The 24270-nt window shown below is 41.6% G+C and overlaps 1 protein-coding gene across 2 annotated transcripts in view; it reads left to right on the forward strand.

Annotated features, from left to right (window-relative positions):
* The window catches only part of ABLIM1 (actin binding LIM protein 1), a 237490-nt gene that overhangs the window by 195994 nt on the left and 17226 nt on the right, over positions 1 to 24270 (forward strand). Inside the window, exons 10-15 of one of the 2 annotated variants that reach the window (XM_067024591.1) lie at positions 2679 to 2756; positions 3787 to 3942; positions 7143 to 7178; positions 9585 to 9714; positions 20340 to 20444; positions 22145 to 22192. In XM_067024591.1, the coding sequence (XP_066880692.1) occupies positions 2679 to 2756; positions 3787 to 3942; positions 7143 to 7178; positions 9585 to 9714; positions 20340 to 20444; positions 22145 to 22192 (553 nt within the window). The remainder of the gene's footprint in view (positions 1 to 2678; positions 2757 to 3786; positions 3943 to 7142; positions 7179 to 9584; positions 9715 to 20339; positions 20445 to 22144; positions 22193 to 24270) is intronic. The other variant, XM_067024592.1, reaches the window with a different exon arrangement.

Genomic DNA, 24270 nt, shown 5'->3' on the forward strand with positions numbered 1-24270 from the left:
AAACCTTTAGCTCTACAATATTGACAGGGTAAAATGCTTCAGAGAAAGCCTGTGCCACTCACAGAATACTCTATCCAGTGAAGAAGGAAAGGAGAGAGACTGAGCCGGGACAGGTTGGTTCAGCCGAGAGACCTTTTCCTTCCACGAAGTTCGCACCCAGGGCTCCTCTCTGACCTGTGCTCACGTCCCTCGCCAGCTCTTCCCGAGCTATGTTCCTGTCGGCTTGCACGGTACGTCAGAGAACAAAACACTTCAGAGCCGTCCCCAGATGCATCATTACCGGAAAGAGAGGAAGGATCCCTGGGCCGCCCACATTTGACAAAAATTAGGATGAGTAACATGGTAGAGGCCCCAAAGCTCTGTATGCACTTCGGCTATTCACGCAGTGTCCTCACTGCTTTTAATGAAAACAGACCTTGTTGTTGTCATAGCAACACCAGCAACCGAAGATGTTGGACTGTCCTAGGATGCATCCTCTCCCATCCCACCCTAACACCAAGCTATTGCAGGCTTCCTAGAAGCTTATAAGTGGCAGCAGAAACATTTTCACTTAGCAGGCACTCTTTTCTGCTAGTTCATCTCCATATTTTTCTTTTACTTTCACCTCATTTGTCCCAAAGCCGTGTTGATGAGAAGAAGTAAACGGACACACACACCTTACAACACGGGCAGAAAATTTAGCGCAGGGATTAAGAGCTTGGGCTCTGCCTCTAAAGCGTCTGGTTTCAAATCCTGACACTTGCCTACCTGTGTGTGACTTTCCCCTCATCTATAAAGTAATGATATTAGCGGTACCTACTTCCTGGGGTTATTGAGAAGATTCAATGGGAGCGTGCCCGGGGAGTGCTTAGCACAGGGCCTGCTACATAGTAAGTGGGCAATAAATGTTTGCTGCTATTAATACTTTTATGTTGTTACATAAGAGGCTTCATTTTTATATTGAGTTTGACAAATGTTAGATCCTGGCCACTTGAAGCTGAAGGACTGCCTGTAGTTAATGATTAGCCCACAGAGATGGTTATTGGTTCAGCTTTCTGAAGGGGTGGCATCTCTTTTTAAAGGAGGGCGGCACTTTGGTGGTGTCACTTCTATATTTTGATTGGCAAATGGGCCCAGGAGTTGGGCTTTTTGAGCAGTGTTATTATGTGAATCCTTTCTTTTTCATTATACTCAGATTTGGGGATTTTCTCATATTGAGATATGCCTGTGATGGGAAAATTGTCACTTGAGGAAGAAAGTGCCTGTATGAGGCAGGTCGGGGGCGGGGGCGGGGGCAGGGACGGAAGGGTCGAGCCCAGCACACCTCCACTGTACCCCGTGTGCTTTCTCCTACCTCCTCCACCCTCCTGTCTCAGAGATACCAGGGACACTGGCGAGAGCAACTGACCCCAGCCCTCTAGTGACTTCTTACTGTCAGGGCGAGTCTAATCACTGCCTACCTCTGGTTGGCCAGGCGGGTTTGCTTTCCTTGTTTCAGATGTGAGTTCCATAGTGATGCAACATCCTTGTTTTTAGGAGGGTGGTTTTTGACTCAGTTAGACTCATATTTGAGGTACCAAAATATCAGCAGAAACAGTACCAAAGAGGAAAAGTCCTATTCCTAACATAGCTGTATAAATTGTCCTCTCCAAGAAATAGCTGCATGGAGGGGAGCAAATCTTCCAAGACCAGGCCTTTGGGTTTCTTTGCAGAGCTTTCCAGAACACACCAAGCAGAGGTGGGGGGCAGTTAATCCCAGCTCATGCCTTTTCCTCCTGCTCCCATCTCACTCTCAGGGTTCTCCAACCTCTATGACAAAGTCTACTTTCTTATACCTTCCCCAGCAGCCGACCAACTAACCTTACCTCAGTGACCTTCCATATGGTAAGGCTCAAAACATGCAACTGACTTGACTCAAGCATCCACAAACTGAGTATTTGTTTACAAATAATAAATCTAGCTCTTTCCCGCAACAAATATTTATGCCTTCTCTGTACCTGTGTAAAACATCGGGCACGTACAGTGGTGAGAAAATAAACCCTCTGAGGGCAGAGGTCATAACTAAATGTGGTGAGGGAGATTAACATGATGATGAAACCAACAAATACAGAATTATACATTTTATTCATGAAGAAAAAAAAACAAGAATGATACTGTGAGAGAAAATCACAAGGTCACCAACTCTGGAGTGAAAGATCAGGGAAGGCTTCTTTGAGGAGGTGATATTTAAGCCAAGACTGAAGGAGGAAAAAAGAAATCAACCAAGTAAAATTGGGGATCAGAGCATCTGGGGCAGAGGAAGCAGCAAGGATAAGGACCCTGAGGCAGTGACATGTACCATGTTCTATGAGTGACAGTGGGTAGTGAGTGATGGGGGGAGGGAAGGCAGGGACAAAATCCCGAGGCCCTGGGAGCTGTGATTTCATTCTATGTGGACCCTGAAGCCAAAAGCAGGATAGTGACACTCGAAATTGTATTCTTCAAAGATCTCTCTGGCCACTGGGTGCCAGGTGGATTTGAAGAGGGAGAGAAGGAAGGCAGGAAACCTTTCCTTCTAGGTTCTATTTTCCCGTATTCAGAGAAGTTACACCTCTTTCTCATTTTAACCAGCTTAGTCTTTAGGAAAGTGTAGGAACTTCGGCCTGTCTTGATTCCGAAGCCATGGTCTGAAATCTTACAAGTCACTCTTTCTTTTACAGCCTACCAGGACTTCTTCCGAAAGCATTTATTCTAGACCAGGCTCCAGTATCCCTGGGTCCCCAGGTCATACTATCTATGTAAGTATCTACTTCTGGAAGAGACACTTCCGGACCAGGTGGGGTAGCAGCTGGTAAGCATGGACTGGATAATCCCAAAGTGAATAATCCAAAATGATTTTTATTTCCGTTTTGAGATCCCGTTTTCATTCTTGTAGATCAGCCATCTCAATCCCATTTTCCCCCACGTGATCAAGTGTTCGTGTGAATGTGACCATCGGTACAGAGTGAACGAGTAGATGACCTGTAAAGGACAGGGATACGATGCAGGACTTAAGTTGTACCTATAACTTGCATATAGATATTTGGGGATTAATTATACATTTTATAATGCAGATACTGAATGCCTTTAAATTCTTCCACAGAGGTCTTTAAATATTTAGTTTATTAAATATGCAGTTCTTGTTTTTAGCCATCTGGGAGGATTTATTTGGCCATCTGTTTGAGCTTTTCCTTCTCTGTAATAAATTTAGGAAATTATCCTGAAGGTTTGCAGGCTTCTCTACTTGATGACTTCTATCTAGACTTCTTCCTAAGCTTTTGGTGACTTTTTTGAAAATGTGATTAATATTGGTATAAATGGGCGACTTTATTTTTTAAATGTATTTTATTAAAGTACAGTTGATTTACAGTGTTGTGTTAATTTCTACTGTACAGTAAAGTGATTCAGTTATACATATATACACATTCCTTTTCATATTCTTTGCCATCGTGGTTTATCACAGGATATTGAATATAGTTTCCTGTGCTGTACAGTAGGACCTTGTTGTTTATTCATTCTATGTATAACAGTTTGCCTCTGCTAATCCCAGACTCCCAAATCTCCCTGCCCCCACTGCCCTCCTCCTAGGCAACCACAGGTCTGTTCTCTACGTCTGCGAGTATTAAACAGGCAACTTTATAAAGAGTATGACGGTGCTAAGCAAAGTGTTTTGGGTTTTGTTTATTTTTAAGGTTTTCACTTTCTAAACAAGACATGAGATGCGCTAACCATAGTTCCCCGAAGGTGAGACGGCAGAGTGATTTTTTTCTTTCTGTTTAACTTTGTCAGGCAAAAGTGGACAATGAAATCCTGGATTACAAGGATTTAGCAGCCATTCCCAAGGTCAAGGCAATTTATGACATTGAACGTCCAGATCTTATTACCTATGAGCCTTTCTACTCTTCGGGCTATGATGACAAACAGGAAAGGCAGAGCCTTGGAGAGGTAATAAATTCCCAGAAGTTGTGAGTGGTGCAACTTATTTCTCTTTGGCACATGTGTAAAAACTACTGACTGGAATCAAAATACATCAGACGGTCCTTTTGGTTGCCCGCTGTGTGCAGGCTTCTGTACCAGGTGATTGGAGGTAGTCAAAAACCTATCACAGCATCGCTGCCCTTGGAGAGGTGTGGAGACGTAGGGAAGCAGACCAACCACAGAAAATGACAGTGCAGGATGAGTAAGCATCAGTACCGGGTTGTAGGGTAGCAGAGCCGGCATGCTAGGAAGGAAGCCGAAGCTGTCAGGGGAGACTCTGTGAGCCGGGCAGAGGGGGAATAAGGGAGGGAGAGTCCTCGGTGGGGGGGGGGATGGGGTCTTGGTTTGGGGGCAAGCCGAAGTACATTCATGGAGAACATGAGCAGAGAGCTCACAACCCCTAAATTTTGACATCTGCAGTTTTCAGCATCGTAAGATAGAATGTGCACGAAAAGAAAAAGTAGAGAGAACTGGGCCACGGTGTCGGACCGTGGTATGAGCGGGGCTTCTGGAATCAAGTTACCTGGGCTCAACCCAGGAAATCCACAGGCTGGTTGTGTGACTTTGACCGAGACAACCATTCTGATCCTAGTTATTTTGTCTGTAAAACGGATAGTGACAGAATCTACCTCATGGGGTGTTAGTGAGGATAAAATAAGCTATCTATTAAAGATTAATTATCTATATATCTAGATAATTTATCATCTATTAAAGCTAATCTACATTAATTATTAAAGCAGTTAGCAGAGAGCCAGACTCGTGGTAAATGTTCAGAAAATGGCAGCTACTACTGTTGTTTTTACCTGTCTTCTTGGGGCTTATTAATACTCTCCCAACATTCATGGTCCACAGGCTGGAGCTCAGCCTCAGACCCTGGTGACCCTCCCCTCTCTGTCCCCTAGGTCTCGTGGGCTCTGGTCTGTTTCCCCTGGCCTATTCAACTCACTCTAAACTTTTCCCCTTTTGTTTTTTAAATTAGAATCATCTATAGACTGATTTGAGTCCACTCAGAGAGGTGTTTCCCAAGTAGTGGACCAAAATCAGTCATTCAACCAAGGCTAAAACCGATAATCTGTAACATCACAGTGCTTTAAGGTCTTAGATGAAGAAAGTTCGTGAAAACGTGCAAATTCTGTTTAATTTATTCTCAATAATGTATGTATAATATTTATTGTTTTATAATCATGTCAGTATTTATAATTACACACACACACACACACACACACACACACACTCACTCACTCACTCACTCACTCACTCACTCACTCACACTCACACTCACACTCACACTGTATTCCGGAGCTTAGCTCTGCATGGAAATGGTCCTTTGGGCAGGAAGTGGTGTCTGTTTTCATGTAGTGCCACCTAGTGGTCATGCCCCTGTAACTGCATCTGCAGCCTCTCTCAAGAGCAGGTTGATTGGTCTGGGGGGTTCAACTGCCTTTGGGTGGCAGAGCTTCAGAGAGGATAAGGGGCAAAGGAAGGTTCCTGAGCAGAGTGCATAGGGGCTGGTCCTTGAGCAAGTGGATGAGAATCTCCTAGTGTTCGAGTCACACAAGCAAGGAGAGGTGAGTTGCTTTATGGTGTTCTGGGCCCAAAAGTTTGAGCTTTGAAGCGAAAACCAGACTGATTTTTCCTCTCCATATGACTTTGGAAAAATTACATATTTCAGTCTCCTTATCTGTAAATTCAAGGTAATGGTAATACCTACCTTAGAGGTTTTCTGTAAGGATTAAGTGAAATATTTAGATTACAACAATACCTGGCACATAATAAGTACTCAGCAAAAATGCTGACTGCCATCATAATCAGCATGTTACCATCGTAGCCTAGAATGAGGCCTGTGGGTTTCTCTGAGCATAAAGTCTGGATGCAAGGAGGCCCTCTGATCAGACGTATTCATGAACTCTTCCCCGACGCACGGATCTTGCAACTTAGACAAGTTTGCAAGCTATTTCATTATTTATTCCTTTAATTATTAACACTTCTTCCAGAGAATCCATCTACTGCCATTTTAGAAACCTGGAGGAGTAAGCTTAAAGTTCTGTGTAGCCATCTGTGCCTCCAGAAAGCCGATCAAACCAGACCATGGGGCTCAAGGAAGTCTGGAGTGCAAGAGAGCCAGCAGCTTCTTGTAAATTTGGGAATAAAAAGGGGCAAATTCTGAAACTGAGAAATCCACCACTGGCCCTGTTCTTCAGAATGCTTTGTTTGCATTTCATTTCTATTTGAAAGCTTTTTGCATTTTAATCATAAACATTTCGGTCATTCATTTAGGAAATATTTGTTGAGCACCTAATATGTGCCAAGAGCTGCTGCAGTCACTGGGAATACTTGATTGTAAATGAGTGGAGTCCTTGCCCTCATGGAGCTTGCAGTGTAATGTGGGAGACATAATAAACAGACAGATACATAACATAATTTTAGAAGGTGATGGAGCTGTGAGGGAAAATGAAGCTGAGTAAGGAGAAAGCATGCCGGGGCCAAGTTGCTATTTTAGGCAGGAGGATCACGGAAGGTACTGTGTGGTAGTGCATTTGCGTAGAGACCTCACTGAGGATGGGGAGTGAGCCCTGCAGGTGTCTGAGCGGAAAGCATTGCTGGCAGGGGGCACAGCAAGTGCAAAGGCCCTGAGGTGAGAGAGGGGTTGGTCTGCTGACTGCCCCGAGGAAGCCTGTGTGCCTGGAACGATGAAAGCCAGAAGGTGAATGGTGTTGAGGTTGGCAAGGCCACTGGGGAGGATGCCACGGACCTGGTCATCATAACATGTCAGGTGATTACTGTGGTGATAATTTAGTCAACAACTGTGTTTACCAAACTCTGTGTTTCAGTAGACACTGTAACTCATAGTAGTAAACAGCATAGTTTGAGCCTGTGGGGGAAATAGTTCCAATTTCTCTAACTTAATCACCTAAAGCATCGCAACATATTTCCAAAACCCGTGCGTCTTATGCAGAGACATGTGCCCTAGTCTCGTGGGAGCTTTGTCCTTGTGTACCTGTCTGAGCCCCACTCTCAACTTACTGAATCAGAAGACGGGGAATGGGCAAAGGTGCTGGCAAGTGTATCTTGAATAATGTTTCCAGGTGATTCTGATAAGCAACTCTAATTAAAACTGAAAATGAGCTAATAAACGTTGTGACTTTAATTCTCTTTTATTCTTCTAGTCTCCAAGGACTTTGTCTCCTACTCCATCAGCAGAAGTAAGTGCCATTTTTGAAAATTATAATGGGTGGAATTGGGGAGTTACTTGGACCATTCCTAGACTCAAATTTTTGCAAAAGGACATTAAAAAAAAAAGAACAGAAAACCCGTGTACAAGATTATGATGAATGTAGGACTCCTTACGTGTAAGATATGACTGTAAGACCCAGAAGTAAATTTCTTTCTAAATGGAGACTAGGGAACAAAACCAGCCTTACCCTGCACCTCTGAGTGGTAGGAAAGAGAGTGGAGAATGGGGCCACTTATCCCCACGTTGGGCTCTCTCCTCTCATCTATAATTGATTGATCTGAATCCTAACGTACTGATAATCTGAAATGGCCAGCAGTGGTCATGGGTGTTTCTATCAGCAGAGCCATCTTCATGGGAGGCCACTCCTCTCGGTCCAAAATCAATAGTCTTGTCCCCCCTCTCAGGGTAAACGGACCTCATAGTGGCTTTTATCAAGTCCACCAGGCTGGCTGTTCCCTCGACAATAACCTCCTGAGTATCTGGATCACATAGAGCTGTCAGTGATGGTTCCATAGTGAGCCGTGGGTCCCCTATCAACCCAGACATGCTCCTCCCCCTCTGCAGCATCCAGCACCATAGCCAGAGCCCCCAAATGAGTTACGCTCCCAACCCATTTTATTAAAGGTTCTTCAGGAAGCTGATGATACTGTTCTATCAAATGAAACAGCCCCTTCACACTATACCCCTGATGCCAGGGAGTGTCTTGGTTTTGCTTTCACCCACAGTGACAGAGGTGCTTGGTGACCAGAGGTCTTAGAAGCACTTTCTGTTGTCCCAGCATAGTTTTTCCCTGGGCGGGTGGCCTAAGCTCAGACCACCTCAAATCTGAGCCCGGTCCAGGTCTAACCCAGCACTTTCATTTAAGCTATTACAGGTAATAATAATCAAGGGATTGTTTGTTCAGTGTGCTTCTTATTATTTTGTATTTCCTTATTGTCCAATGAGCAAACTCCTCAGGTGTTAGGTCTACCCCCTTCTAAAAATAATAATAATAATAAATAAAATCAGTAGTCTTATCTTAAAGCTAAGTAACTGTCTGGATAGTCTATATAAAACTGGACTGATCTTAGGTGATCCCTATAATTTGAGATGGTAAAATCTCTGTAGTATTGTGGTTTATGACCGAGTGCTATGAATAACTAATTTCTATGCATATTCTGATCATTTTCAACTGAAGTTATGAAGAATTAATTTCTATTATTGACCACTTGTCAATAATAGAAATAACAATAATAGGTTGAGGCACATTATTGGAGGAATTTTGTTTTGTTGTTGTTTTAATTTATGGTTACAGTCAACTAGGATCAAATCAAAATTTTTTTGCCTCTTGCTCTCAAATTGCACACATCCATAGTTTTTGAGGTTTTAATTTAGTCCTTTTTCATGCATTCTTTCAAACTTTTATTTTTATTGTGCTAGTAGAAACTTCATAGGGCAACAGATTCCTAAAATGTAAAACGTTCCTTGTACTCTTCTAATTCTTTTAAAGTTTTATGTTATGTTTGTGTGTGTATGATTTTTTTTATAGTTTATATCTACAATATTCTTTTCTAGATTTGGACATGGTGACAGACTAGCAGTGCTATTGTATTCCATTAAATTGATATGCCATAACTTAATTATTCCCCGATTTTGTTGAGCACATAATACAAAGTTTTGTCTTTATAAATGGTGGCATTATAAATGTCTAAGGAAATTTTTCCGCTTAAAGATCGTTTAAAAAAATTTTTCTTCTTTTTGGAATTTGCTTCCTAACGTAGAAGTAGAATTACTGGATTTGAGGCCACCACAGGCTTATTCTCCAGGAAAATCGACATAAAACATCACCAGATCAACAGCATAGATGGTGTGGGTTGGTGGTTGGATCCAGGGATGAGATGAGAGTCAGGAAGCTGGTTCTGAAGCAGACTCCACCTGCACACACCTGCACACGGGTCTCTTACCTGCGTGGAACCTTCTGAAACATTCTGCATTTGTGAAGAAGGGAGGTGATACCATGTGTTCTACCTTCTTTACGATGCAGATCTGATGATACAACCTATGTGAACAGACTTTGTAAAACTGAAAAGCACATCATATTAAGCGTGGTCATTGGAATTATTCCCTCTTTTCCCAGAGCTCTATCAACACTGGTGTTTATCCTTTTTACATCTTAAAATCTTGGTAAAGGCAAGCAGTACAGGTTTTGAACAAAAAGCACTAACCGAGGAATGCTTGTCTGCATACCTATTTAAGGAATATGGCCCTAAAGTGTATACGTGGACAGGTAGACGGGATAGTTCCTGGGTGACTTTGGTGCAACTTGACTTCACTTGAACCTGACAACAGCCTGCATGTATGCCTTGTGTTCCCACTTTCTTGCACTTGCTTCCAGGGGTACCAGGATGGGCGGGACCGGATGATCCACCGGTCCACCAGCCAGGGCTCCATCAGCTCCCCTGTGTACAGCCGTCACAGCTACACTCCAACCACGTCTCGCTCTCCCCAGCATTTTCACAGACCTGGTAAGGGCACCTGTTCCTGGGATTCACTCTCTAGAGTCATCCGTGTTTCTGTGTGATTGTTTTCCCCACTGCTGATAACGTATTTAAAAATCTGGCTGCCAAATCTATCTGCCTCTCTCCCAGAAAAAATTGCAAACTCCTATTCCATTGTAGTTTGTGTTATTTCTTTTCTCAAAACGAGAGTCATTTTATGGTTATGTTCATTATGACTTATTAAATAATTACATTTTGACAGTGAACACCTAGAAGCAAAGGAGGTTTTCTGTGTTTTTTAGACTTGAAGAAAATCTCAGCACTTTGAGACTTAAAATGGAGATCTCCAAAAGAAAATACGGTGATGTGCCTTTTAGGCTTATCTAAAATCTAAATCCAGTATTAGTCATTTACTGGTGGGTTTATTACGTTTCCCCCAGCCAGGCACATGGTATTACTAAGCATGCTTGGTGAAGAATCTGCTAGAAAGAAGTCTCATATACAACCTCGGGGTTGTATTTGGTAACTTTTAAGATGCCTTCCAACCTAAGATTTTGAATCAGACTTGGAGAATATAAAAACACTAGAGGTGTGCTATGATGGAGAATATTAAGAGTAGTGGAGAATATTAAGAGTATAATATTTATCTCGGCAGAATGCAGTCCCTTTTACTATTAGTGGGTATCTCCTATATAGAGTAGAAAAAGCATGGAGATCCCAACACAGACCGAAGATTCCTGAGAAGTAGATTCACCAAGGAAGATTTTGGCCTTCTAAACAAACTTGGTGATGATGTATGTCTATGAAGACCTCATTTTAAGCCTCTGGCTTCTGTGAAGGCTGATGAGAATAAGCCCATTCATATGCTAACGTATTTTATAAAATAAAACCAAAGGAAATGAACAGAATGTAAAAAGGCTGCAATCTTCTCTTTAAAGCCATAGATTTAATGCTTGTAGAGGATTAAATTTTTACTTTTCTGTCCTTCAATAAAGTATAGTTTTCTCTAGACTCAAATATTTACTCAGTATTTGTTGAGTTACGTTAAAGGAAAATTTTTCAGGAAAGAAATTCCTTTTATTTTTCATGTACAATGATATTCATTTTACTTCCGAGTTTGGATTTATGCCATTTTCTGTCCGGGTGATGAGAAATCCTTTATGCCACCACCCCTGCGTATGGGCCTACCCTGATACTGCAGCCATACCCTTGTCAGAATGATGTGAGGTTCACTGGGAAATTGTTGTTCGAGAGAATCCCTGGATAGCAAGGGAGTGGTCAGCCAGGGACATTGTTTCCCTAGAAGGTCATGTCCTCATTGGGCAGTAGAAAGTTTTCCTCTGTTCTAGTCAGGTTCTGATGCCAAGAGCCTGTAGAACATTCCCCATTCTAAGCACTTCTCCTCCCTCTTCGTAGTACATTGTGGACATGCGTGATGTCGGTTGTTAGGGCTCATAATTATTTTTTCGAGGTGGGGCTCTGCTAGCATCGTCATGGTCAGCACGGAGCACCTCAGAGTATCCACTCCATACGTTCTAGATACCAGAGGATGACGCACATCCTTAGGTCTGGGCTTAGGTTAATGGTCCATAACCTTGCTTCCAGCTCCCTGGTGTCACCACTGTCCAATTCTCAGGATCATAGGTAGCCCTTTGCTACCCAGGGGATACAGACAGGTTTCCCGTCTACATAGGCAAAGTAAAATTAAACTTGCAGTAGGAGACATCTACAGCTTAAAAAACAAAGAATCTGACCCTTGCATAGAAGTATTTCTTTGCAAGGTTCTTAAAATGATTGTCAGTTTTGTACATGTGTTTCAGAGGGTTCTGTTTTGTCAGGTGCCTTTCAAAAATAGCTATGGTTGGGCTTCCCTGGTGGCGCAGTGGTTGAGAGTCCGCCTGCCGATGCAGGGGACACGGGTTCGTGCCCCGGTCCGGGAGGATCCCGCGTGCCGCGGAGCGGCTGGGCCCGTGAGCCATGGCCGCTGAACCTGTGCGTCTGGAGCCTGTGCTCTGCAACGGGAGAGGCCACAACAGTGAGAGGCCCGCGTACCACAAAAAAAAAAAAAAGCTATGGTTGAGTCTAAGTGACGTGCCCAAGTCCTGGCTCAGTGGTAGCTGGTGTCATCCTGACAGAACCTTCTGGTGGCCGTTCCCTCCCACTAAAGCCATTTATTCTCGGAGAGTGAACTCTGTACTGACCTGAACCTGTTTGCAGACTCTCCCTACTTTGTGTAACCCTTCGTAGGTCCCTTCTTAACCCCTTTTCCTTCCTCCTTTTTCAGACTCCCGATTAACGTTCTTTATTTTTTTTTCCTCCCTTGAACGATGGCGTTGTCCCTGCTCGTGTGTTAATTTCTGCTCTTCTTTTCTGTTTGCACCGTGTCCTGCCCCTGATCCTTGCTGCACAGAGCTGCTGTCTCCTGGTGTGCAGAGGTCCTTCCTGCACACCGGCAGCCTCAGCTCCGGCCACAGCGACTCCCGCCCCAACTCCCCTTTCCGACACCACTTCCTTCCCCATGTCAAAGGTAAGGAGGCAGGCTTCTCCAGGCAGCACCCTGCATAGCGGAGATTTATTAGCACCCTGGGAAGGCTAATAAGGTGTATCTCCAAGAGTCAGCTCCGAGCTTTGGACTTCTCAGCATGCCTGTGTGTGTCATGACTTACGCCCAGCTGTGTCTTAGAACTGGCATAGCGTCTCTCGTTAGGAGAAATATGTCATTTCTAAAGGGCTCTAGATGAAGAAACAGGAAATATGTTTGAGACCCTAAGATTTGTTATCTACTGCTTAAGAAAAATATATATTATTATTTTGTTTTTTCTCTGGTCAAAAGCAAAATATAATATATATCTGGGGAATCTTCCTGGTTTTCACATGTGTTATGGCTCAGCAAAACACAGCAGTGTTCAGCAACAAGGGTTGCAAAGTTGTCTTAATGGTGATAAACCACTTAACCACGTAACAATATTAAAATGTTTGGACGGTATGAAAGATCTATGGCAACGTAACTTAAACTTCTCTCCTTGAGACAACCCTTAGAGTAATCTTCCTTTGACCTGTCCTGATTTCTGCATGATGGAGAAGAGGGACTTTGCCTTCTGTTTTCTGTTCCTGCCCATTTCTTCCCTTCCCTCTAGGCCGTCCCCATGGTTCTCATTGTCTGTTATGTTTCCGTAGTCATTCTCAATCGAGCCAAGAGCCCCAAATTTAAAATAAGTAGGAGCTCCCAGAGGATGCTAACTTTTTCCGTAGTCTCGATTTGAACCAAATTAGCCGAAGAAAATGGCTTAAGGAGGGAGTAGCAGGCAAGCACAGATGTTGTCATGGGTCTTAAGACAGACCTAAGGGATTCTAACCCCGAGTTCCAGGAGCTCACATCACTAACACTTTCTCAAGCAGCCTAAATGCTGTGCTCTTTGACTGAGTTTCCTCTGCAGTCATTTTACAAGCATGCGATTTTAGCGTTTTCTGTGCTGTAAAAATAACAGCTGACAAGCTTATGTGAAGACACATAGCGTGTGCCACTAGCAAAGAAATTTTTCAGCAGGTGCAGCACTTTCTAAAATTCTTGACGGGTTATTTAAAATTATTACTGCTAATTAGTATTTGGGGAGGAAAGACTTTTATTATTTAGATGTCAAGATGATACTTTAGAGAATGTCTATAAAGCCATAAGAAATTATTGAAAAAACTTCAGAGATGTATTTTAAAGAGACTTTAATATAGAAGCCCTTGGCCAAATTAATTATTATAATAATAACAATTATTATAATAATAACAAATATTAACAAATAATAATAACAAATACTAACAAATTATATTTGTTATTAACAAATTATTAACAAATAATAACAAATACTAACAAATACTAACAAATTATTATTGTTTCTAATATGCAAGGGAAAATACATTTTTAAATTCATTAAAATGTAAACTGCCTTATTCGGTTATATTTCATCTTTCAGAAAGCTACTATGTGTAGGAAGAAAAATATCATGTACCCTATAAAGTTATACAGAGTTTATACAAATAACACATCACAAAATATCATGACTCAATACCTCGTGCACAGTGTGCACAGCCTTATGGCGAGACGGGCACCCATGTGGACACTGGAGTCCCGGCTTTGAATATTATCTCTGTCACATGCTAGCTATGGGACCTTGGATTGTAGACTTCACCTTTTAAGTGCCACTTGCCTCATCTATGAAACCTCTCCTAGGGTATTGGGGTGTGTGAGGTTGTCGACTGAAAAAAAAAAAGCACAACGTGAGAGCTGTGAGTTAAATTTTATTTGGGGAAAAATGAGGACTATAGCCCGGGAGACAGCACTGCAGATAGCTCTGAGAAACTGCTCCAAAGAGGTAGGGGGAAGGTCAGGATATATGTGATTTTGGTGAAGGGGGAGTACATGCAGTCAGGCACAAGTTTTTTGCAGAAGGTTGCTGCTAGTCACGAGCAGATGTCACCAAGAAGGATTTTAGTGCTTTTCTAGGTACGAGGAGATGCAAGAATTGGGCTCATAAAATCTTCTCCTGAAAGTATCTAACTCTCTGAAGACCTGTGCTGTCAGTTTTTCCCAGAGCACAGAATGCCTCGTTCCTGATCTCCACCCTGAACCCCTTTCAGGGGGTGTTGAAGGTCAGCAGCTGCTGCGGCTCATGATTTCATCCTTATAGAGGTAGATGGCAAGCGTCAATTTGTAGTTGGCAAAGTGAAATGCCCTGGTGTATAGTGAGCATTCAACTCTGGTCCCTCTGTGATTTCCCCCTTGGCATGGTACTCTTAGAGCTCTTCCGGTTGCATCAATCCATCACTCTTCACAGCGTCCCTATGAAGTAAAGTAGCAGGGGGCAGGCATGGGGGTGGATGAAGAGCTGAGGCCCTGGTTGAGTGACCCGGCCAAGGACGCACAGCTAGGAAGTGACAGCACCAGGACTAGATAGACCCCAAGCCTTCCCACCCCTCATTCCTATGAGGGGGGTGTGTTTCGGTCTAAGTGCTATATACGAAGTATAATTTTTAAAGCAAACTTTTATTTTCCATCTCTTTTTAACTAGAAAATTGCATTCTTATGGAGGCCAAGACAAACAGCTACTTTCAGGCATTTAAACTCCAAAATTAACTTTTCAATAGAAATACCAAGTGGTTAGGAAAATTACAGTACTTCAGGGTGCCTAAGTGGTGCTTTATTAAAAATGTAGATACACAATATTTTCTTTTCTCAGTCTGAATTCGAAGTACACAGTCAAAGAGTATAGGTTTAAATTATAGAAAGCAATAGTTTGTTACTTCGAGCTTACGCTTCAAAAATATCTAATGGTCTCTCTCCCATTTTCTTTTTACTGGATATATGCCTACAGTTTGTTCAGATGAAATAGTTTATATACTTCAGATACAAAATATAATGTGCATAACAGTCTATGCTTAGTTTTAAAATCAGCTTTTTGCTAAACTACAAAATCAATCATGCAGAATTTGTATATTAAAGGTATTGCTAAAAAAATAAATAAAGATATTGCTTTAAAAGCCTAGTTTAGTTGAATAGCTAAATACGGATTCTGCAAAGAATTACGTCTTAGTTATTTTGAAAAACATGTATCCATTTACATGAAAGTCCTCTCCAGCCCAGGGGGAACGTATGGCCATTAGAGAAACACATCTAAGATATCTTTAAAGGAGCAAAGTCTCCCAGGGCTTTCCATGGCTCTTCATTTGAACATTCACTCTTTATCTTGGAGCTTGTTTTGCAATCTCAGGGAAATTATTTTTAAAACAAATGTAAGCCAAGGAGCTTGAGGACCCCAGGGTAGGATGTCCACCTCAGGAAGGTGTAGCTGAAAGCAGCCAGAAGCCCATCTCCCATTGTCCAAGTCCAATTCTTGGCCCTTATTTCAGATGCATGTGGCCCAGGCCCCCAGGGTGCACGGAGCTGAGGACACCTGCATGGGTGTAGAGCTGAGATGCATATCACCAGCTTTCTCTCTATCTCATTGGCTTCCCCATCCATTTTCTGTAATGCCCATCTTGTTTTCCATTGTGTTTTTTATTTCTGTTCTCTGACCTTCCTTACAGCTTCATAGTATATAATTGTTGGGCCATTTGGACAAGTGCATGCCTATTTGGAAAAACTATCTTCACCTTGTTTGGGGCTTTGTGCCGTGTTTGCAGAGTTTCTCTTCCTTTCCCTTTGAAATACTGTTAGATATTACCTTCTGTGTCCATGAATCAGATTTGCGAACAGGAGGGCTACATATATTAAGTCTCTTTGAAAAAAATCTTCCTTGTTTTGCCATAGATATGAGTTGCTATGATGCAAATATGTATTTGACACTTGCTGAAGGAAACCATAACGTTTATTGAAGCTTTAGACAAGGACCAGTAATCTTGAAACTCTGTCATGACATTCTAGGTGCTGCCAGCTTTAAGGTCCCCTCAGAATTTATGTTTTGGAACATAAGCACTTAGAGTCCAGAAGCTAAGTGTTGCCAGCCGTTTCCCACAGCAGACACAAGCATTGCCATTTAGATTGACTTGTCTTAGAATTTGTCACTGAGGCTCTCATGGTGGCGAAAAGAAGGATAAAAGTAGGACAGAGCATTTGAATTTAAGTACAGTGGGAATCCTCGCAGTGAATGATCTCCCAAGGACTGAAAAATTGGCCTATTGGGCTGACTTGGAAGGAGCTAAAAATGAAGACCAAGGAATGTATATCTATATATACAGTAGCTTCTCACCCCAGTGGCTAACAACTTAGATGAACCAATGCAAGGACTTATTCAAAGAAACAAAATGGCTATGAGTGTGATATATACAATATTATATGCTATATACACTATTATATTATTTTTAAACAATGTCAACTCCGGGCTGATAGATGATGATGACGATGATACCTTCCGTATATGATATTTCATCTGATGGCTCATACATCACTTTGCCTGAGTAATGAACTGAGCACGAAAATAACCTTTTAGGGCCTTCATCAGTCATTTCCATCCAGGATAGAGTGAAACGTTTTATCACTTGAAGAAAGGGTGTTTAACTTAGAAAAGGCCTCATCTTGAGAATTTTTTTGTTAATGCCAAAATTTTTAATGCCTTTCGCATTTCAAGGACTAAGAATTTGGTACCTAGCAACATTATGTACTCTGAGACCTTTTCCCCAACGAGCCGTTGTGTAGAAATCATACTATGCAGGATCACCTAGTGTTTTTAAATGTCTCATGGGAGAGTTAAAATGATTATAGAGTTAAATCTACTTACAAAGACTTGAACGTACTAGCGTTTTTTCTAGCCACTAGAAAGGTCAGTGGTTGCCAAAGATATGCTATTAAGTAAAAAAACTCTGCCCAACTGAAGACAGCATTCATCCAGAATACACCCTTTGGGAATTCAGACAGTCGTTCCATAGCCTTTGAGAGCTGTCAACCATGGAAGTGATGGCTTTCTACTGCCACTGGGCAGCAGAGCATCTTAATGATAGAATACTTGGGCAGATGCTAATTCTAATGACCTTAAACCTTGGTGTCCCATATATGCAGCTATTTTTGTGTGTGCATAACCCTGGCTAGTAGCTATCAGAACAAATTTAATGGAGTTTCATCTGATTGGATATTATAACCAAAACCTGTGAGAACATTCCCCTCCCCCCAAAATCTGATGTTCTACAAGTACAGGAAGGTTAGAGGTGCAGGATTAAGGGCAGGGAGTAGTGTGGTTCCAAAGCAGTAGCACCAGTGTTCAAGATATGCAAGGTCTTCAAAAAAAAAAAAAAAAAACTCAAATAAAGCAAGAAAGTTGAGTCTCTCTAGAACTTCCTTTGAGAATAGCCCACAAGAATTACTCTGTTTTTTAATTATGGATTACTCTTGTGAATAATTTCTAATGTTTGTAGGAGTAAAGAATTCTTCTGAAGTGAAACAATTAAATTGGGGTTATTAAGGATCAACGCTAGGGAAAGCTATTTTTAAAAAAAAGAAAAAGGTACTATTGTGATCCCATTGCTGTGTCCTAGCATCTGGCTGCCTATAATTAAGAGAAAGATGATGGTTGATCCTGCAGTGCTCACTAAATTAGGTCATTCATTGCTGTAGAATTAATTAGTTGGCCTACTTCAGTCATTCATTCACAGACATTTATTAAGCACTTCGTCGTGGCCAGGCACTGTGTTGAACACACAGAGGTAAATGAGATCTAGTTCTGATTCAGCCTTAGGTTTAAAGCAGGATTTTCTTCTAAACGTAAACTGTATTCTTGCTTCCCCTGCTGGCCTCTACCTCTGTTTTTTATATTAATTTTTTCAGACATGAGTTGGTTATTTCTCTTTAGGAGAGTGATAATAAATGAGGTAACTTTCTCTTTAAGTGAGCTTTTTAATAGATCAGTGGTTGTAGGTGAAGCTTCATAATTTTTAGGAGCTAATATCTCACTTTAGTAAAGTCAGCATTATAATATATTGGGAGCTAGATGCTAAACTGACTCTTGAAACAAAAAAAAAGAAGAAAAGGACAAAAGTTTTAGAACATGATAACCAAAAACCTGGACTCGAAATTTGAGACAGTAACCAATTCAGATCTCATATTCAGAATATCTTACCGCCCATTTGGTACAGATCTGTACTCTGGTTATCTAAAACAATACATATCAAAAAATTAAAACTCTATTGAACATGTTATTTTGAGACTCCAGCAATTGACATCTTTCATGCATTACTGGCCAGATTTAGAACAGTTTGATTTACTTGAAGAAATTGGCTCTTCTACACCTAAAACTAATATGTTATATGTCAGTTATATCTAAAAAAAATATTTAAGACAAAGTAAAAAAAAAAAAAGAGAGAGAGAGAGAGAGAGAAATGGGCACCTGCTCTATTTTCTGAAGATCTATGATTTATTTAAAATTGTTAGCCTTGGGCTTCCCTGGTGGCACAGTGGTTGAGAGTCCGCCTGCCGATGCAGGGGACACGGGTTCGTGCCCCGGTCCGGGAGGATCCCACGTGCCGCGGAGCGGCTGGGCCCGTGAGCCATGGCCGCTGAGCCTGCACGTCCGGAGCCTGTGCTCCGCAACGGGAGAGGCCACAACAGTGAGAGGCCCGCGTACCGCAAAAAAAAAAAAAAAAAATACATAAAATAAAATAAAATAAAATTGTTAGCCTTAACTGATAGGTAAATTGGGCTTTATCAAAATTTAAAACTTTTGTGCTTCAAAGGACACTATCAAGAAGGTAAAAGGCAACCACAAAGTGGGAGAAAATATTTGCAAATCATATGTCTGATAAGAAACTTGTTATCCAGAATATGTAAAGAACCCTTACAACTCAATCATAACAGTAATTACCTTACTAATTCATTAACTTTTAATAGTCCTATATCTTCTGGTGTATTCTTGAGCGGATGTTCACTCAGTCGTGGGGAAGGAGAACAGTAGAGTAAGAGCTGATCTCTTTCCGATTTTGCACGAGTCTCAGTTCACCCTGCAGTTCTTATCCGAGGGAATGATGGTGGCTATGGGGGGGGGGGGGGGGTCCTCAAGGCTTTTGCAGCCAAGCCCAGCAGCACGTTCCAGGCTCTTCCCCGCTCCCCCCTCCAAGAATGCCGTGCTGCCCAGCCTCAGAGGCCCGTCCTGTTGCTCCCACGCACCATGGCCCTTCCTCCCCCGTGATGTTCCAGCTCCCTAGAATCTGGACCTTCTCACCCCTCCAGCCACCCATCCACCTGGTGAGCTTACTCTTCAGTGACCAACTCAATTCTAGCATCCTTCTGTAGCCTTTCTGAAAAATCAATGGCACCTTCACGTGAGTGCCATAGAATTTTTCGCATACCCCCGAGTAAGCACTTATGTGGTATTACGGGTACTTTGTGCTTATAAGTCTGTCTCCTTAGGTAGACCCTGAGCCCCTTGCAGCCAGGCACCACATCTCATTCACCTACGTAGCCTCAGTCGAAGTTCACTGCCCAGCCATAGTTGATGCTCAGTAAATGTCTCACTGATGGAATTTTTAGACTGGGTAGAGCCTCTTTGAAGAGAAAGGTGGAGAGAAGTATAAGTGGTCCCCGAGTACCTGGAAGAAAGGAGTCTGACTCTACTGTGTGTATTTCAAAGTGAAGCAACAGAAACATAGGCTGCAATGAAGGCGCTCTGTGTTGCTCAGAGGGAGGGGACCACACAGGTTCCTAGACTCAGCCTCCCATTCAGAGAAGTAGATTCTGATTGCCAGCCTCTGCCATTATGCCTGGAAGTGATTGTTTTGGGGTTTGCATATCCCACCCCTTTACATGCTTGGGTTGTAACCATATGACGACTGACCCTGAATCATTAGCAAGTGACTTTCCATTCTTCTTAATGTACTTGCCATCTAATCAGTTTGCTGTCAGCTCACAGCCTTCAACCGCATGCCATTGGAATGACGCATCTTAGCGCTCTCTGCTTTTAACCTAGTTCCACTTGCACTCAAATCTCTCTTTTGGAAAATTCAACCTTATACCAGTCACCTCTGTGAGCCAAGCTGATGAACTGAGTTTGTTTCTTTGGTTTCTCCTTTGTGATGTACCTCCTTCCGGTTTGTTCGTTTTGAATTTTTATTATGCTTGCTTTGTTTTCTTTCTTGCTCTCCCTTCTCTCATTTTGTTTTCTCCATTCTTCTCATTGGAGGCAATGAGCCATCCAGCGGCCGGAACTCCCCTCTCCCTTATCGGCCAGACAGCCGCCCTCTCACTCCAACTTACGCTCAGGCCCCTAAACATTTCCATGTTCCAGGTAGGAGCTGACACGGTCTGTGTCTTGGTGTCCTGTCACCGTGTAGAATGTAGCCTTGTCGCCTCTGTCTCGTCTGCATTTCTCACGCTCTTTTAATTGAGATGCTCACAGCCGACAAACCCTAAATTGCAGGATCGGACCTAGAGGGCCTTTCAAAAGCTTTGTATGTGAGATGCCAGGATTGTATTGAAGGTTTACGTTTTCTCTAAAAGTTTTGAAGAGGGATGGGAGGCAGAGGGTGAAGGAATAAGGGTTGAGTTGCTTTGTTTTGTCTTGTTTTGACAAAAATGTTAATTTTACCCTGATATTAATTAGTACCCTCTGAGATACCACTCTGTGGTTTAGTCATTGTCTAAACACAACGGCAATCTAGTTATCTTCTCATCCTAAAGACTGAACCACAGCGTTCTTGAGAGTACTTTTATTTTATCTGTTTGTCTCCAGTGTGGAGGTACTTTCTATGGGCTTTTCAGAGAGCTGAAAAATTGGGTCACTGGGAGGGCCTTTCTGTAGCGTGTAATTAACTAACCACCTCCATAGCCCACAAAGACATCTTGCAATTTAGGCTTGGTGCCATAAGCTTTGCTGTCATGGTACAAATAGTAATTTGCCATCAGGAACTGGAAAAATCAGAACCCATCAGTGTCTTAATATTTAGGGTCAGCTCACAATCTTTGTGAAGGCAAGATTGGCCATCAGAAGTCATGATATTATTTTTCCATCAGAAGTACATTGTTTTGCTTCTTTTAGCTACTGAAAGTGGCTTAATAAATTACCCATTATGTTCATTTTAGCATACATATTTGGAATCTGTAGTCGTTTTCCTCTGTCGCATTCCAAACTTACCTAGAAGTTTGAACAGAGGAAAGTTCAATGGGATTCCTACCACTGAGATAGGACTGCCTTTAAAATATATATATAAATGAAGTTTCATCGAACCTTGAAAATCAGTGTTGTACGTTTGCCACTGTTTTCATGAAGAATGCCCAACCAGGATCCAGTGCCCAAGATTCTGGGGAAACCTTCTGAAACCTCCTATTTGCAGTCAAAGTTTAATGGTTGCATAATCGAATGGGGTTCTATATAAATATATGAATAATATTTGGCACCTCTTTACTTTTCCTTTCTTTTGTAAAATTTGGCCTATACGCACTAGGGTTTCGACAGACATCCTGTCAATACATCAGACTAGCCTCGCACCTAAAAATTGTTTCTATGTTTTACAAAAATATACTCTTAATTTCACTACATCGCTTTCCACTGTTCCACTCATCAGGTGAAAAGTAAATTGAGCCACTGGCCTCTACCGGGAGCTCAATTTCGAGACAGTAGCAATTTGGGGTCTTCCCCAAACTGGCTATGTCCTCCTCACCATCACAGTATCTGCACTGCTTGCATTTCTTCCTGTTTTAACCCCACTTTTAGTGAAGTGTATATTTGAAAGAAATGGCTCATGAGCGAATGACATCTCTCTATATCCTAAGATGTATTACAAAGGATTCCATGTCACACGTCTATAGTAATTCACTCATTCCTGTAATTTTTTCTTCCGGTAACCTCAACCTTTGTAATACAAAAGTTAACTTTCTGGGTTATTTTTGTTGGAGAATCTTCAGTTTGGTTTGCCTCTTGGTTGACCTGTGTTTCCCATTGGTGGATGGCTCCTCGTAATCACGCACCTTTGCTTTTCATTTCCACAGATCAGGGGATCAACATTTACCGAAAACCACCCATCTACAAACAGCATGGTAAAACCCGCTTTCCTCCGCGTAGCTTTTAAGTAGCAACGTCAGCTGAACTCTTCACTGTCCTCTGAAAGGCTAACCTGCTGCTGCTTTTGAGAATCAGACTGAGGCGTCCAGTGTATTATGCCTTTATGGTCTCCTATGATGCAAATATTGTGAAGTCGGTTTTCCTAGATAGAGAACACTTAGCTTGATTAGGAAACTCCTAGCTGATTTCTGAGCCCATCAAACCATGTATCATTTCACTCCTAGAGAAGGAAAGGTACAGTCACACAGTAATTCACAAACTCCCTAACAAGACTTTTTTGGGGGGGCCATCAGATAATTTAACCAACCTCTCTGATAATTGTGATGAGCTTGCAATTAGTTTAACTAATTAAAATTAGTGAAGGCTAGCTACCTTAAAAATTAATTTGACCAAGGGAATTCCCTGGCGTTCCAGTGGTTAGGACTCTGTGCTTCCATTGCAGGGGGCACAGGTTCGATCTCTGGTCAGGGAACTAAGATACCACAAGCCGCGTGGCCAAAAAAAAAATTAATTTGACCAAGCCTCCATCAGCCTGACTGTCCAGTTCCCCAGTTTCTGATGGGGCATGCAGATGTCTGCACCCTGTGGTAGAGGGGATGGGACTCATGCTGAGACAGAGGCCCTAGCCTTGATCCCAGCTCTTCACCTAAACGGTTCTGTGATAGCAGAGACGTAACCTCTGTCCCTCAGTTTTCTCATCTGCAAAAACCAGTACATTAGGCCAACTTGTCTCTGAAATTCCTGCAAACTAAGGACCACTGATGTGGATTTATAATTGTGTTTTCCTTTTCTGGGAATATCGAATTTTTAAACCCAGGAAATCATATTACTTTTTGTAAATCACATTTCCCTCCAACATTATTAGGTCTCTATAGATTCAGCTGCTATAAATCTTTGTGAATGGGTAGAAAGCCAAGACTGGTCTCCAGGTGATTTCAGAAAATTATACACAAATTGTGCCTGGAAATTTGAAGGCTGCCTTTAGAATCCAGTTGACATTAATGAGTCCTAAAGGCTTAGCATGACATGAAAAGCAAATAAAGTTGAACATGCAAAAAGGAAAATAAATTTCAGGCCAACATTCTAGGGGAAAAAGAATGTATGTATTATAATGGTTCTAGAACTATGATTTTTTTCTCTTCATCTGTGGGTTTTTTTTTTTTTTTGAGTTTACACCATGTGCTTGCTTTTTTAAGTTTCTTAACCTTGTTTTTGTTTGCTTTTTTATGGTTTAATGTCTTCTCACCCACTCATTAACATGTGAATGTTTACTGACTTCACCAATTCTAATGCGTAAGTACTGTTTGAAGTCTGGCTTTAAATTTTTTTTTTTTTAATTTAAGAATAAGATTCCCAGTTTGATTTATCAGTTTAGAGACTTTTTTTTTTAAATACTAAAAATCTCTAAGACCCTGCCTCTCCAAATAATTAAGATTTTAAAAGATAGGATAATGTTAGTTTATTTATTTGGAAGAGATTAGTTTGCTTCTTTTAGTGAAATTGACTTTGACTTTACTCTTTACTTTCTTTCAGTCTCTTATAATTAAGAGTAGCACAACCAGAGTGGTACATCCCAAAGGACATTCTGCAAAAGAGCAGTTCTCTGTGATAGAATTAGATGTCATACCAAAAACTGGTGTCTATGCCCTGTGCATTTGGAAAATGCTAGACTTAAATAAAGTCACACTTCTTAGTCTTTAATATGCTAACACATATTGTCCTTCTTTAAGAAGAGGATATAGTGTGCAGTGTTTTCCAAGCTGATTTTATCTTTTATTCTCATGAAGTTAGAAATTCAGAAAAACACTGTTGCATGCCTGGCTGAGAATTTACCTCTTATTATTATGTAGGGCGACCTCAGTCAAGTTCCTGAAGCAAATTGAGACCCAGAAAGTTACTTAAAAAATGTGGAACTGGAGATGAAAATTCAAAAAGTTACTTCCAGATTTCAAAATCTATGAGCCCAGGGAGGGGAGCAAATTTTATTTATAGCATTATAAATATATTGTGGAATGTTTAGTAACATCCCAGGTCAGCTTGCAAAATTACGCAG

Source organism: Kogia breviceps, chromosome 2 (genome assembly GCF_026419965.1).
Source record: "Kogia breviceps isolate mKogBre1 chromosome 2, mKogBre1 haplotype 1, whole genome shotgun sequence".
In the NCBI taxonomy this organism is placed as follows: domain Eukaryota; kingdom Metazoa; phylum Chordata; class Mammalia; order Artiodactyla; family Physeteridae; genus Kogia; species Kogia breviceps.